Raw genomic sequence first — 17092 nt, 5'->3', positions numbered from 1 at the left:
GGCATTTTTCATTTGTTGTACACATTTGTTTTCTCTTTGATGTATTTGCCTAGTTGTGATTCTGTTTTACTGTTTTGACTGGTCTCCAATTGTATAACTACTACTGTGTTTGCATTTACATTTTGTTCTTAGAAATTATTAAAATGTTTCAATAAAAAAGTCTTTCAACTACACTGTTGTCAATATTGTTTCATTTTCTTTACCTTTATAGCGTCTTTCTGGCCTCTTCTCTAACGCTCTAAATTCAGATTCCTTCCACCAAGAAGAACTGTCAAGTGAGGTTGAAAAAGCTTTGCCAAAATCTGCAAGGGTACAAAAAAAAAGGGAAAATACAAACTTTCCAGATCCATTTCCATTGTTTTATTGTTGTTTTATTGGAAAAAGAAAGAAAAAAAAAACACTTTAAAGAACCAGATGTGAGGCTGCCTGACAAACAGCTGGCTAAAAGCCTATGCAAATGTGTTAAAACAAACATTAGAATATGGGTACCTGGAAAACTTGTGGTGCACGTTCTGGGTCAGCTGTCCACAATGTACAAGACCAGATTAAGTCGAAAAAATATATATAAGAAAAAAACATAATGCAGCTTTCACACACTGCCTCATGGAAAAAAACTCATTTAAAATGCCATGAAATTAAAGAAAATGTTAATTTTCTCTACCTTGCAAGGAATTAAAATGTTCAAAAGCACATTGGAAATATTTTCCACTGGTATAATGTTCAATTAAAAAAGTCACAACTGAGGAGGTGAGATGAAAGTTGGACCAACTTTAGCCTGCTCAGCCAGTCTTCTGTTACAAGAAAAAGTAAGGATGACACGTTTTTGAATCAAAGTCCTGATACAAAAATGATACCAGTCACATCCCTTTAACAGTTATCATGTCTTCCCACGAACAACTTTGAGAGGACTTCTTAGTGAAAGGTTAAAGCAAACAGCTTCTGTGTTGCCAACAAACTGAACCTTTTAAAATGGCAGTCTTCCACATAACTAAAAAAATGGCTTAAGAAACAGTTTTCACTCTCAGCTTGACACAAGGAAGAGGAGCTGGACCCAAGTTTATACTCTCCTTGAACTCACATTTGCTTTGGGCATGGTTAAACAGAAGGCCATGGTAAAGGAAGATCTTAAACACTTCTACAGACTGTAGAACTTCAGACTTCGGTCCATTCCTGTTGAAGCCAAAAACTTGGCATGTTGCCCAAAGGCTACCCCTGTCGTCAAACCACCATGCTCTACAAGAGAGAAACAATTGAGTAATTTAGAAAAGTAATATAAACTGTTTGCTAAATTACACATCTCAGTTTAAAAAACAAACCACATGAAGTAAAACTACTGTACACACATGCAAATTACAAGGAAAAAGTAAATGGATAAAGCAGCGAGGATCAAGTGTCTACAGAGTTCAGCTTAATAGATTTTTATAAACATCTATGAGCCTATGAGATCTGAAGCCAGAATTACCTCCCAGTGATGGTCCTGGACCAAAATACCATCTGCAACTGAAATTAAACTAACAATATAAAATAAAACTAAAAACATGGTTAAATATTTATGTCTTAAGGAGCAACAAATAGTACAGTTGTGTACCTACCATAAATGTAGATGTTTGAGTGTATTCACTGTTGCAGTCATTACACTTGGGTTATCTGCCGGCAGGCTACCCGCAGTCGACCCGAGTTCCAAAGTCTTGGTCCGGCGTCGGTTGCTGTTGCCTCTTCCCTGACGTCAGTTCACCAGGGGTATAAAAGATGCAACCAACGCCATTTTCTTCAGTTTTTCTTGCCCCAGATGTCAGGTGCCCCCAGATAGGAAGGCTGGAAAAATAAAATTATGGCAAAAAGTATGCATGTACTAATATAAACATTTCCTTCATCTACAAGCAAATACACCACATAGGTTGTATAGAGTTGAGAAGTACAGAGAAGTCCCAGCAAAGTAAACGGGATGGTGGGTGGGTAACCTGGACTGCAACAGTGAATACACTCGAACATCTACATTTATGGTAGGTACACAACTGTACTATGTTCATCGTGTTTCACTGTTGCTGTCATTACACTTGGGTTGAATCTCAAAGCTGAGGTTGGGCGGATGGGTCTAGATTGGATTTGGAGAGGCTACCAGGCCCTGCAGGACTGCAGTGGCAAAGCCTGCTCTGGATTTACAGTAGAGAGGCAAGTGGTAGTGCTTGGTGAAAGTGTGCACTGAGCTCCAGGTTGCAGCTTCTAAAATGTCTTTGGTTGGTGGTACTCTGAGAAAGGCTGCTGAAGTGACTGTTGCTCTGGTAGAATGTGGCCTAATGACCTTAGGCTGCTGAAGTGACTGTTGCTCTGGTAGAATGTGGCCTAATGACCTTAGGCACTGATTTGCCATGTTGTGTATAACAGAAGCGGATGCAGTGTCCTATCCATTTTGAAATTGTCTGCTTTGTGATAGGTTTTCCTTGTGATCCTGCAGCATAGGCTACAATCAATTGCTCAGTTTTTCTGAAAGCTTTTGTTTTGTCCAAGTAGAATCGTAGCTGTCTGTGTATATCCAAAGCATGCAGAAGTCTCTCCCCGTTATTCTGGGGATTTGGGTAGAAAGTTGGTAAATGAATGGTTTAGTTCAGGGCCACACTGGAAACTACTTTTGGCATGAATGTTTGGTTTGTCCTGAGAGAAACCCTGTCCTGGTGAAAAATGATAAAAGGTTCCACAGCCATTAATGCCTGTAACTCTGATACTCTTCTTGCTGAAGTTATTGCTAGGAGCAGAGCAGTTTTCCATGATAAGAATTTTATATCAGCTGTGCTGGCTGGTTCAAAAGGAGGCAGTGTGAGTTTTTCTAAAACAAAATTGAGATCCCAAGTTGGTACTGGTGCTGTCCTTGGGGTTTTGCCCCTCTGAGGTACTGTCTTAGTAGAGGATGTGAAAAAATAGGAGGTTCCGTATTGTAATGAGCTGAAATGGCAGATGCATGGATTTTAATTGATGAGAAAGATAGGCCTTTGCCAGCATCTCAGTTAGGTATTGTAAAATCTGAGGTATATTTGGAACAAGTGGGTCGAGCCCTTGTGCCTGGTTCCAAGCACAGAATCTCTTCCATTTTTCTGCATAATATTTCCTAGTGCTGGGCCTCCTGACTTCTAAAATGACATCCATAACAGCTTTAGAGAGAGGTGCAGTCTGAGTGGCTACATTATCTGCCATGCTGCCAGATTTAAGGTTCTGAGTTGACTGTCCAGAATCTGATTTTGTTGTTGAGTCAGAAGATGAGGAATTTGAGGTAAAGGCCAAGCTGGGCCCTGAGACAAGCTCTTTAGGATTGGGTACCAGTGCTGGTGTGGCCAGTCTGGGGCAATCAGGATCATTTTTGGCCTTTCTTGTCTGACTTTTAGGAGCACTTTGGTAAGAAGAGGCATTGGTGGGAAGGCATATACTGTCAGAGCTTTCCAGCTGAATGATAAAGCATCCACTTTCCATGCTTGAGAGGCATTGGTGGGAAGGCATAGACTGTCAGAGCTTTCCAGCTGAATGATAGAGCATCCACTTTCCATGCTTGAGAGTGATAAGTTCTTGTGCAGAATTTCCGTAGTTGACAACTGTGAGGGGAGGCAAAAAGATCTATGTCTGGGCGTCCCCATTTCTTTGTTATCATGCTGAACACCTGTGGATTTCATTTCCATTCGTGAGGGTCCAAGAGATTTCTGCTTAGTTCGTCTGCCAGTGTATTTTTTGTTCCTGGCAGGAATTGTGCCTGCAGGTGTACCTGATAGGTTAGTGCTGTGTTCCACAAGGTCATGGCTTGCCTGCATAGGGGGTAGGAATGTGTGCCCCCTTGCTTACGTACCACATAACTGTGGTATTGTCCGTCTGTGTTAGTAGTTGTCCTGGATGTAGTAGGTCCTTGAAAGCTGTCAGGGCATTCTGTACTGCTAGCATCTCTTTCTGATTGATGTGAAGATACATTTGTTCCTTGGGCCACGTGCCCTGAATACATTTCCCTGTCATATGTGCCCCCCAGGCATAATCCGATGCATCCGTTGTTATTGTCTGCCTGGCTATGGGTAAGGTGAAAGGCTGTTCCTTGTTGTGGTGACACGCCTGGGACCACCATCGAAACTCCTGTTGTAGGCAAGGAATTAAAGTTATGATTGTCTCCAGGCTGTGACAATGTTGAGTCCAAACACTTTTTAGTTACCATTGTAGTTTTCTAATATGTAGTCTTGCATATGGAATTAGTAGAATGCAGGACGTCATGAAGCCCAGGGCCTGCAGAATTTTTCTTGCAGGGAGCTGGGTCTTTGTTGCCATCAGTTGAAAGTATTGAGTCAGTTGCCTTTGTTTGTCTGGCGTGAGATAAGCCATCTGGGCAGTTGTATTTAAGCTTGCACCCAGGAATATTATCTCTTGAGAGGGCACAAGTTTTGATTTCTTTTCGTTTACTGTGTACCCTAGGCAAATTAGTAATCTTTTTACAAATGCCAGATGCTTTTGTGGAATGTCCTTGCTCTCTGCTTGAATAAGGCAGTCGTCCAAGTAGGGATATATTTGAATTCCTTTTTGTCTGCAAAATGCAATTACTGGTGCCAGGCATTTTGTGAAGACCCTGGGCGCAGTAGATAAGCCAAAGGGCAGTGCAGAGAATTGGTAATGCATTGAGCCTGCTATGAATCTGAGGCATCTTCTGCAAGTTTGTCTGATTGGGACATGCAGGTATGCCTCCTTGAGGTCCAAAGTAACTAGCCAAGCCTTCTTGCCCAGCATGGGTAGAAGCTGATGTAGTATTAACATTTTGAATTCTGGAACATCCAGGAAAGTATTTAGGATTGACAGCTCCAGTATTGGTCTCCAGGCTTTGTCCTTTCTGGATACTAAGAAAAGTCTTGAGTAAAATCCTTGCCCCTGTTCTTGCTGTGGTACTCTTTGAATAGCCCCCATGTCCATGAGAGCAGCAATTTGTTTTTGTGCCTCTGCCCATTGGTTCGGTGGCAGGTCTGGCATACCTCTTGATTTTGGAAGTGTGTGAAAGTGGAACCTGTAACTTGAGAAACAATATTCAGTACCCATTTGTCCTGGGTGACTATGTGCCAATTTTTTGAGAAAAGTGCTAGCTTTCCCCCTAGTGGTGCTGCCAAAAGGAAAGTGCTTGGCATCTGTAGAGGGAAGTCATTGGGACTGTTTCCTATAAGGTTGTGATTTGTCTTCCCCTCCTTTGGGGACTGAAGCACCCCATTGTTTAGGTCTGTAGGAGCCTTGGGGCTGAGATCTGCCTCTTGTGCATCTGTATCTGCCTCTTTGTGGCCTGTCTGACACTGGAAAGGACCAATTATTTAAAGGCCAGTTTCTGCTAAACCTGGGTGGTTGAACCTGTAAGAAATCCTTTACTGCCTGCATTGATTTTGCTTTATCCTCCATTTTCTTTAACACCTCTTCTGCCTTAACACCAAAGTATCATGCTGTAGTGGAGCATCCAATAATTTAACTTTAACACGGTCAGTTAAACTTTGTTCTTTCAACCAAGTATGCCTTCAAATAACAGAGCCTGTAACTGTGGCTCTACAAGAAGCCTCTAATGAATCAAAACCACATTGTGAAGTATGCTTTCCCACTTGTTCAGCTGCATGCAATAAATCCTGCATTTCCTTACTGTCAGGACTTTCTGAGATTGAAACCATTTTCTGCTTTAACAATGACATGAGATACTGTTGATATTTAAGCATGTGAAACTGGCAATTTAAAGCCCTTACAGCTAAAGTAGCAGAAGTGTAAACTTTTTCCCCCCATCTGTCCAGAGCTCTGGAATCTCTATCCGAGGGGACAGGATTTTTAGCAGTGGAAGCTTTAACCCCTACAGGACCCTGAGAAATTGTTTCTGGACCTGCAGCAGGGTTTTTGTAAAGAAATTTGTGAGAGTCAGGGACCCTGTAGTACCTGTCTGGCTTGACTGGTGCAGGGGATAAAGAATCAGGAGTCAGACTGGATTCAGAAAAAACATCATCAACAATATCAAGCACAGGGGGAATAGCCAGGGGCCTGTGCTGAGGCAATAAAAAAAAGTCTCTGAGCCTTTTCTTGGATTCTGAATAATCCTGGCTCTCCCAATGGAAATGCTCCCTCATGGTGTGCAGGGTTTCCCCAAAAGAATAATCCTCAGGCGGAGAGGCTGAAGGTATAGACTCATCTGCATCAGAGTCCTCATAGGGAGGGAGAGAGTATCCCTGGTCAGAAGAGGAATCAGAGGAAATAGAAACCTGGTCAGAGGAATCATAGTCAATGTATTGCCTAGGCCTTTTGTCAGGAGGGGGATGGGAACCCCTGATTAAAGTAATTAGGTCTTCGGCCATTTTAAGCATCTGTTTCTTTGGCATGGTTGACTGTTCAGTAGAATTCTGTACTTGTTTCTTTGTCTTTAATGGTGATTTTAACTTTGCCTTGGCTGCTGTAGTTGGCTTAATTGTAAGCTGTGAAGGTCTGAAAACACCCTCAGAAGCAGATGCCTACTCAGCGGCTCCAGACCCATCTGAGGGAATAGTTTCCGTAGGCCCAATACCTTGAGTTTCCACAGGCCTCGGTGTCTCCACGTGGCTGTCGGATAGGGCCTGTGGCTCTGAGGTAGCGGGTGTCAGGGGCTGCGAAAGCGCCTCACTGAGAACTGAGAACCGGCGACTGGCGTAGAAGAGGCTTCGTCGGTTTTGGACCTCAGATGCCTGTCCTTTTCTTTGTCTTTGCGTTTTTTTATAAATTCCGTTCGTCGGTTGTTCCAACGGCATTATGTAATTAAATCTTCGGCCAAAATAATGTAAAGCAAAATCAGACCGACGTTTATTAGTGCGTTTGTTGAATCTAGCACAAAACCGACAACTAGTAACGTCGTGGTCAGGGCCTAGGCAAGGAATACAGTAAGAGTGAAAGTCCTTATGAGGTATTTGCTTCTCACAAGAAATACAATTATTAACTTTTACTGACATCGGTCTGGAGCAAGAAAAAGTTTCCCCAACGGGGTACTTAGCTTTAGCGAAGACTTCGGTTCTGAAACTCAATTTCGAAAATCTCAGGAGTCGGCCGACTGGCACTTGCAAACTGCTTTTGCTTCGGGCACCGCGTGGCAAGAAAGACTGAAGAAAATGGCGTCGGTTGCATCTTTTATACCCCTGGCGCACTGACGTCAGGGAAGCGACAGCAACCGACGCCGGACCAAGACTTTGGAACTCGGGCCGACTGCGGGTAGCCTGCCTGCGGATAACCCAAGTGTAATGACTGCAACAGTGAAACACGATGAACATCAATTGTTTCTCAGACGATAGAGAAGGTACCACTCAAAAACAAATTTACATAGTTTGTTACATTAAATGGGAATGCAAATAATAGCATTTGGAACACAAATCCTTGAAGTAGTTACAAATAAAAACGTTACCTACCTACTGTGGAAGCACAGCAGATGCTAGGATTCTAAACAAACTTTTATGAAGCTATGATAGGGCAATTATCTCTGGGTTATCAGAAAAAAAAATAAAGGTGGGACTCACTGCTGCAGTAGAGATAAGAAAGTTATGTATTTACCTTAATGGTAGATCCGTGTTGTCTTCTTGAGTCTGGTTCAACAGATGTATTATCTGATCCAACTCCAGCATCTGTTTTCAAACTCATGGATTCAGGGCTCAGGCTCCTCCTCTACCTTTAATTCTCTCTTATTCCTACAATACCTCAGATCACATCTGCCCACTTACACCTAGCACTTCATCTAAAACGTACCAACAATTTGGAATAACCTACCAACACAGAGAAGGATAAGGGTCAGATTAAGGCTGTCATACCTCTGAACTGACCAGATTTTGACAGACTGTCCAGATTTTCGCCTCATATTATTGGCTTGTGCCTCATAAAATTTGTGGATTTCGGGCAAATCACTGGGATGAAGTGAGGACTGAAGTCACCAAATAACGACATGCACTTGAGTTTCAGACTTCAAATCCTTCAGTAAACGTATGTTAAAACAAACATTGTTAATCGAGCAACTAAGTTTATAAGAGAAATATTTAAACATTGTCCCTATTTTTGGGCCTTTGTCTCCCCATTTTGACAGGCTTTGTCCAGTATATATATGAAAATGCCCTGGCCGAGATTATTCAATCAGCTGTGGGCCACCAGAGTACAATTTAGGTAAGGAGGAGGACAGGAGGAGGGAGGCTTGAATCAGATGGAAGACTACAATATGGATTCAGTGTTATGGTAAAGACATAACTTTTGTATCAGATGTTTTGTCTTTTGTCTGACTAAACAGATGGGACAGATTTCACAGCTACTAGCAGTCCCAAGGTGGTCTCATGGAAGGATATTCTGAAGAATGGTGGAGCCAAAGCATGCACTGGATCTAGACTGCATGTCCACCTTATAATGAGAAACAAAGGTGTAAACAGACCAAGTAACTGCAGGGTTGAAGGCTTAATCAATCACTTTTCTATAGAGACAAAATCAATACAATCAGACAGCCACCTGGATAAAGTAACTTTAGAAATGCCCTAGCCCAATTTGGTCTTTAAGAAGGAAATAAAATGCTGGGGTGAGAGTATTGATCAATCCTTGGAAGTGTAAGGTTACAAGCAGAATCATAATCATGTATGAGACTATGATTAGTTTTACAGACCAGGGTATGTGGGTGCAAGTACACTCTTGCACATTATTTGCCTACAGTTTTTTTTTTCTTCAATGCAGGAGGACTTTTTTTTTTTTTGGGGGGGGGGGGGTCGGGGTTGGAGGCACCAGTTTAGAAACTGACCAGGGCATCACTTAACCTAGCTACAGCTCAGATACTTTTATTTCTAACAGTACGTCCAACACTGCAGCTAAACTTTATTCATCTGATCTACTAAATATTCCACAAAATAGTGTTACAAAAACCAAGACAACATGACTTATCACCTCAACCCACCTAATAAAAGACCAAAAATGCTAAAAAATTGCTACTTAAATTTTATTCCATAAAAAAGGCACAGTAAGCACATTCATAGCTAAAGGCTTCAGCCCTTTATTATAAATGGAATAATGTGTGGTATCAGCAGCAGTTTTTCCTTAAAAAAATGCAAATACAACTACACATACACTTATTTTGCCAGGAAAGCTGCTGAAATGGTCCTCAGAACAGACATCTACTACTGGTTAACAAGCAAAGAAAAACAAATTGTGGAGATCAAATGAAAGAAAATGTTCTGGCTTCCAATACACTTGTTTCAATGTAAATCACCTCTTCCCTCATGGAATCTGGAGTGAAATAACCAGGTAACAAAAAGTTATAAAACAAGGTAAATTTAGACAAATTAGACATGGAGGAAGGATTAGTCAACAGCTACCCCACCCTTGCAAAGCACTGTACAAGGACGAGAACATCAACAGTTAACTCCTAAACCCTTTTGACTAATATAATACCTAGTAGTAAAGTAGTTTTTTCATCTAGAAATAAGCTTCTGATAAGTTTAAGATGCGGAAACCTTTTAAGAATAAATGCTAGGAAAAGAAGCTGGTGCCGATTCCCAAGTTATTCCTTTGTCTTTGACATGCTTAACAGAAGCTTTGGTTATCAATTTTGCCAAATATTTCCAGCAATTCCTCCTGCTCTACCATTATCCATGCCTTATGATACCAGTAAAAGGAACATCTTTCACAAGATTTTCCTGCCCCTCAAATTTTTTTTACTTTTTGCAGGAAACAAATTAAGGTTCAGCATAAATGCTGTCAAATTTAGACTGCAAAAGGCATACTATCTTACTGCTGTGTCAAACGTACGTAGCAAAGAGTTCTTCAGGAATTAGTGAGTACCAAACACCCTTGGGCACCCTAGAGCTACAAGAACCCAAAAATGCCCTTTTCCCAGAACCATTAAAGTAAGAGGATCAGAAGGAAATGTATATGAGAAGGTGTCTTGACTTTTGCTCAACTACATCATTTACAAACTTCCCTTCAACATACGCCCCCTCTCATTTCACAAACTAAAACCTATCTACTCAACTCCAGAACTTGCCCCTGCCACGACCCTATCTAGTTCCTCTCCTCCCTTATACACCCTTTAAAGCAATGCAAACTTTATTCCTTCACACCTTATTCACAATTCTATCAAAAAAAAAAAAAAAAGGAATAGCATAATAATATTTCTTGTATTTTTTTATTGTCTACTTACGTGTATTTGATACCTCTATGAATGTAACTGGAGTTTTACTACTACTTTCTATGAATCAACGATGTAAATGAACAGAGGCAGGCTGGTCTCCACTGAAAATGGGCCAAAACCCAGTTGGACTAACCCGGTTAACAAATGTCAATAACAAATGTCAATAAATAAAATAAATAATCCTGAACTTTTGGAGCTAGGCACTCTGGGAACCCAAAAATCAATGCCGCAAATGTGAAGACATTGGGATTGAAAAATCACTTATGGTTTAAACTGAAGGTGTATCATCATACAATCTGTTGCTGTTGTTGTGTCTTTCGGCTTTTCCCAGTTAGGGGTCGCCACAGCGGAACTCAGGTCCGCTAATGATTGGCAGTTGATTTTTACGTACCGAGTTGCCAGCTCTGCCGCACAACCTTCAACGAAGGTACGCCCATTCACGCATGTCTCCACGCAGAAGACGCTCTAGCTGAGAATCGAACCAGACAGCGTCTTACTGTGAGGCAACAACGCTACCGCAGCACCACCACCGCGGATATCAATCTACTCTCCTTAAAAGGTAGGACTGTAACTAACCTTTACCGGAGAACAAGAAGGTGGTCCTGTAAAGCTACTACAATTTTACAGAACTGGCAATATGAGTCACTTTAGCGGTGTGTTGGACAGTACCACGCCTTGAAGAGCAGTAACTGTCAAAGCTTTTTGCAAGACACTGCTAACTTCAGATTTACATGAAGGCTTAACTGCTCAAGGAACACACTGATGCATCTACCCAGAACTTCAGTAAGGGAAGGATCTCTGAAGTCTGTTCCATACTACTTTGGATTGCAGCAATCTATCAATTTCCAGGATGAGAAAAAGAGACTTGTTCAAAGGATCCCTGTAATCCCAAAAGTTCATCAAACGACAGTATAACATTATCATATGAAGTAATGGATCCTGTACTGTTACAATTTAGCAATAACCCATGCCTGGGTGTGGTTAATGCTGGATTTACCCACGGTTGGTGTGGTTTGGTCACGAGGACGAAGCCCAAGTGGCCAAACAAAGCCAACCGTGGGTTAAATCCAGCATTACCCACACCCAGAAGTGGGTTATTGCTATTATGCAATGACATTATTTAAGAAAAAAAATAATTACTTTTCTTAAATAATGGCATTGTAGAGCGCCTCCTTGCTGCCCTTCTGCAGCTGTCTGGTATTCTGCGGCAGTTCTGATGTACTAAGCATGCCTATGCAGTACATCAGAGCTGTGGGCAAAAGCAACGGAGAAAGCAAGATCTCTGTTGCTTTTTACAAACTGTTTCGCTATGTTAAATGGGTTTAACATAGCGAGACAGCTTTAAAAAAAGCAACAGAGAATCTCCGTTGCTTTTTTTAAAGCTGTCTCGCTATGTTAAACCCATTTAACATAGCATGGCAGTTTTGAAAAAAGCAACGGAGAAAGCAAGATCTCCGTTGCTTTTTACAAACTGTCTCGCTATGTTAAAGGAGTTTAACATAGCGAGACCGCTTTTAAAAAAGCAACGGAGAATCTGTTGCTTTTTTTAAAGCTGTCTCGCTATGTTAAACTCGTTTAACATAGCGAGACAGTGTGAAGCAACGGAGATCTTGTGTTCTCTGTTGCTGTAAAAAAAGAGTTATAGTAATGGAAAAAGTCCGGGCGACTGGACCTTTTTCCATTACTATAACTCTGATTTACAATGTGCACGATGACCAATCCGCGTGCACGTTTTTGAATATTAATGGGGGGGGTCGTTGTATAATAAATAATAACATATGGACCAGAATCTTCACATCTAAATCCTGTCATCAATAAGAAACACTCCATTCATGATGAAGCCTGACAAAGGCCCCAAGAACACTCATCTGGAATGGAACTGTGACCAACTATTTTTGTTGGTGAACCCAAGTGAATCCAGGAAGGGATTAAACAGTACTGGTGTTCCAATAGCTAACACCATGAAAGAACCAGTAAAAGACAGTAGTCTTACTAGAGGAAAACATGGAGGTTCTTTTACCTAAGCACTGACACTGCAAGTTAAAAACACTTTGGAAACACCAAAAGAACAAATTGTTAATTCCTCACCCTGATCTTCAGAACACTGTTCATGACCAAAAAATATTGCACACCAGTTAATGCCCTTAAAATCAAGGGTCTTTGCCACAAAGAGGTGAAGGGCAGACTGAACAGTTGCAAATCTGAATTTCTTTACAGTGAAAGAATGTGATCAACCAAGGCAGAAGACACCCAAGACAGGTTTTGGTTTCCCTTCTTTTTATGAGTACCAAAAACAGTCATGAATAGAACCTCATTCCTTCAAAAGCACAACCTCTATCCTTACTAATTCAGCAGGCAGTCTTGATCTGACTACTAGAACAAGAGATCCCTCTAGAATACAAAAACAATGTGGCTATGCTAGAAACTCAGTCCTGTAATCTTTGTACAACTGACTCTGCACCTAAAGTGGGTGGAAAAATACATTTGCTATGACATACTCTGCCTTCAAACACCAGCACATTTTGTTATAGTAGCTATCTGAAATGGTGACAACCCCTACAAAATGGGATTCACCAAGGACACATCCCCTGTACTACAAAAATGAGGGGGACTATATCACATCATCTAACTCACAGGAGTTCGAACAATGTAATATCAAACTATTAAGTTCGAAACCCAAAAAGTATGAATACACAGAACAGCGATTTTTTTCCCAGGGGGGAAAAAAAAATCATGTACACTTTAAACAAACTAATGTGGGGGGCTTTGCCCCCTACTTAAATATACCAACTCAAGAGATCGCACCACAGTGGAGGAAATAGCAAAGCCGCGAAAACAGGCCACAGATTTTTTTCCCTGGGGAAAACAAAAAATCAGTGTTCCGTGGCTTTGCGATTTCCGTATTTTGAACATCTGGGTTCGATATTACAATGTTCGGACTCTTGTGAGTTCAACGTTGTAATATAGACCCAAATGGGGTTGCTCAATTGTTCACTTACTCAATCCCTCTTTCTTAGCAAAAGAAAAGGTTTCTGACTTGTAGAAAAATTACAGGCCTGGAACTTCTTCCACAACTGCTGAAAAACTACAATCGTCTCAGAACCAACCTCTGGCAGACTCACCCAAAATTAAGATCTCTGGCTCATGGGCCGAATGTACTGAAGTACAGAAACCTATTATTATCTCATGGACTCTAAAATTCCAAAAGAAGCAAACGTGTACCATATTTGACAAAGACTTTTTCTCCATATTTTTTCCTACCACTTTAATTCAATCCCTACTGTCCCTCTCTGTCCACCTTGAGTGATGGATCCTCTGCTAGGGCAGATGACCTAAGTCAGCAATTTTTTACAATTCAGAGCTTCTCAAATGCTCTCACTCAATGCAGTGCATCATTATTGTCCCTCAGATCGAGCATTTCCATCCAGAAACGCATGTATTACTGAAGAACTGAATAAAAGCTTTGGGTTTGAGTCTACCATGTCTACCCATGGATATAAAAATGACTATTTGGATGGGGGGATGGTGAGAGGGTTGCTAAGGTGGATAAATGGGACAAAAAGGAGCCAGCATTATTTGTATTATCCTCCCAGTCCGCCTTAACTTCAGGACCAGAACCAGTGGCTACTTGGTTCCTAAGGTGGCAATACAGGATGCCCTTATGTATGGTAGATCTGAATTAAGCCCCAGATCTGGACATTATATCCAACTTGTACTACCTGAAAATGGTATGCTCTGCTGGCCAGGCATAAATGTCATTTATAGAAGAGCTTCTGAAAAAGGACAGATAAGTGGCAACTGAATTTGCAAAGTGGACCTTTGACTTTGAGTCAAGAGGCATATTTTTGACAAAGTAAATCTAAGAAATGCAACTGGACAACCATCTGAAGAGTGTTACTTTGACAAATCTAGGAGCCAAAGTTTTTATAAAGAGGAAGCGACAACAAGTTAGTTACCTTTAATAAAAGCTTTGGTTCTGAGCAGGAAAAAAGCAAGGCTGTCAATGAACATCCAAAATGTGAAGCAGATATTCTCCAGTGTTAAGAATGATCAGGAAAAAAGACAGGTCAGTTAACAGCTTGACTTGAGGCTGACTCAGACATGACCTTTGGTGCAAAAGAGGGGTTAGGTCACAGGAAAACCATGTCTTTGTGAAGCACAAGATAAGCAGGCTTCCAAGACAGCATGTAGTTCTGAAATCTTCCTAATTGAATAGCTGCTATAAGGAGAGCCTTCCATGTTAAGTTTTTTAAGGTACAGGAAGATTTTATATTAAACCACATTTTGCATTCTTTTTTTTTTGTGCGATTCTAGATGTTTAGATATTGGTACCTAATTGTATCACAACCAGATACATAACAATCATCTATTTTTCTAGTTTAACTATGATGGTTCAGTATATTTTTACTAAATATCTGTAGCAATCAACCAAACGTTTCCTACCTAGGCCTCTCTATGTATTCTTGCCTAGTCTGTACAAGGAATCAGATCATTTGGTGGTCACCTATCCTAATGATTACTGAAGAATTTGATCAGCTTATGAAAATAACCAATATTAAAGTCATATGCCATGAACAGCTTGTTGTAATTTAAAAGCAAGAAACAGATCAGTGCAACAGGGTCTAGTAAAAGTGCAACAGCATCAACTATTGGCCAGATGACTTAGAAAAATATTCTGCTATTCTTGTGGCCAACACTACACCATGCTGACAAGGCAAAGTCTCAAAACAGCTTTTAGTACTTAACAGCTTATGCTTACTGCAATGGCCCCTTACACCTTAATGTGAATAAAACAGAATCAGTGCTGTTTTCTGAAATAACTAGATCAGTTTTAGTGGGTTGTCTCCTGAATGCAACTTCCAGTAATCACAAAATCATTACCTAACCTTTCTCAACATTACTACTTCTATTTAATTACTGAAGAGCTCAAGTACATTAATCTCCTAGGTTGGAAAAATGCTTATTATCTAAGCTTTGAAAGAGGTGTCCAATCCGATTTCCAGGGCTAAACAAAAGTGTGACAGACTGCAACAAAAATGCCTTTTCTCACCAAAAATGCCAGGATTTCTACTGTTGCTACATACTTAACTCCCATCTTTACTATATTCCATGTACTTTTTTTATTAATCCCCAACCTTCTCTCCAGTACAGACTATTTACAATATGGCTGCATGCCTGACTGCTAGACACAATGGAAGAACAGGACTATTGTGCTATATTGTGTGAATTACATAGGCTTGAATTTAAGCTTGGTTTATAGCTGGTTCAGTCAAAATTTTCCCACAAAATTCTTTCTTTTGTCAACATCCCCTCCCTATCCAACATACTTGTTTTGGAGTGAAGTGTTTTCTGTACTATAAGCTGGGTACAAAGGTTTGTATTTGGTAAACAAACCCACCACCAAGCTTATAGTATAGTAAGCACCCCACTGCAAAAATGATGTTATAAGTGACTTTGGAACTTTGGTTGATAACTCGCTCTACTTTAATCACCACATTGCAAGTGTGGTCAGGAAATCCTTACATCTAGCACAGCCGACTGTAAAGGGCATTTCCTCTAGCTCCAAAGAAGTCTTTGCCCCCTTATACTCTACTATGATCAGGCCCATCGCAGAATACAAGACCCTCTTTGGAACCTATCTTACAAAATACATAAAAGCAGCTAGAGAGACCTCGAAGGTCCCTGACAAAAAAAAAAAAAAAAGACCAAGGGCCTAAAGGATCTTAGCTACCAAGAGAAACTGAAAGCCTTGTCCCTGTAGTCCTATAAGCTCATTAGGGGGTAAATCTGCATTTTGATGTCTGGCCATTAGAGACCCAGCAGTCTAAAACCTCTTCTACACCAAACAGCTTGGCAAATACAAAAGCAGAGCTCTGAACCTGCTTTAACAAATAAATAAATCATGGTGGACAGCCAGATTTGTAACATGACTATCCCTTCTCTGGAAGTTATTTGTAACACAACTTCTCCTTCTCTGGAACAAAGTCACTCTCCAGATCAGGCAATGTGACATACACTATCTTCCTTCATGGAGTCTGACAACTGAATGGGTATTCATAAATTCATCCCTTGCACAATTGACTTTTTGCTCCCTGAAAAAGATGGTGAGGTATAAATGGCCTCATGGTCCAGATACCAAGATGATTCTATCTGTTGTTAGACCCATCACTGTTCCCTTTGCCACAAATAAATTTGGTAATGCATATTGCTTTCTTTCAGTAGGTACCAATTTTTAACGTAAAAGCATTCAAGTTTAAAGGGGGAAAATGTTTCAGGTACATCATGTGCACACCCGCGGCACCATTTAATTTTTAGCGAGTAAAATAGCTTATAGTAATCCAGTATACTTTACCTCTTATTTCCCTGCATAGCCCTTCACAGTCCCTTAGACTCCACTACTTACACAACTGTTCCTTTTCTTTTCTTTTATAATTGCTGTGAGACTCAAACTTTTTCCCCTTACGAAGCCTTAATACTGTTGAGCTACAAAACTTGCGCTCTCTCTCTCCGATTTTTTATATATATATATATATATATATATATATATATATATATATATATATATATATATCATATTCTATACACATACCCAGTGTATAATTCTCACCATAAACGTTCCTTTGCAAGGGTTAGGTACATTAAAATATTAGCTTGCCCTGTTCTTTCATGTATTTTCTTATATTTGTTTATTATGATTTTTGCCTGCATTTTTTATCTTGTTACATGTGGAAACTTTTCTTTCTGGATCTCTACTAGCAGTGGATATTCCTAACTGGACATACCCGATTAACAAATACAGAAATACAGAGGCAAACAGACACATTCTATCTTTAAAGATTCCACATGAACTTTTTTAAAGCTGGATGAAAGCCTTGATGGCCTAAATAACAAAATGGTCTATTTTAATCCTAAGACTTCTGACAAGATAGGGATTTATTAAGGAAATGC

General features: G+C 40.4%; 1 protein-coding gene across 2 annotated transcripts in view; it reads right to left on the bottom strand.

The window, feature by feature from the left end:
• Positions 1–347: 347 nt before the first annotated feature.
• PRPF19 (pre-mRNA processing factor 19) overlaps positions 348–17092 on the bottom strand; it is a 253313-nt gene continuing 236568 nt past the window's right edge. For both annotated transcript variants that reach the window (XM_044084000.1, XM_044083998.1), the window contains exon 16: positions 348–1233. In XM_044084000.1, coding sequence (XP_043939935.1) covers positions 1136–1233 — 98 coding nt within the window. In that variant the 3' untranslated portion in view covers positions 348–1135. The remainder of the gene's footprint in view (positions 1234–17092) is intronic.

The sequence above is a fragment of the Protopterus annectens genome, chromosome 9.part0 (assembly GCF_019279795.1).
Source record: "Protopterus annectens isolate FY-2018-M chromosome 9.part0, PAN1.0, whole genome shotgun sequence".
Taxonomy (NCBI): domain Eukaryota; kingdom Metazoa; phylum Chordata; order Ceratodontiformes; family Protopteridae; genus Protopterus; species Protopterus annectens.
Note: the sequence above shows the minus strand (reverse complement) of the source record. Positions and strands in the feature narration are given on the sequence as shown.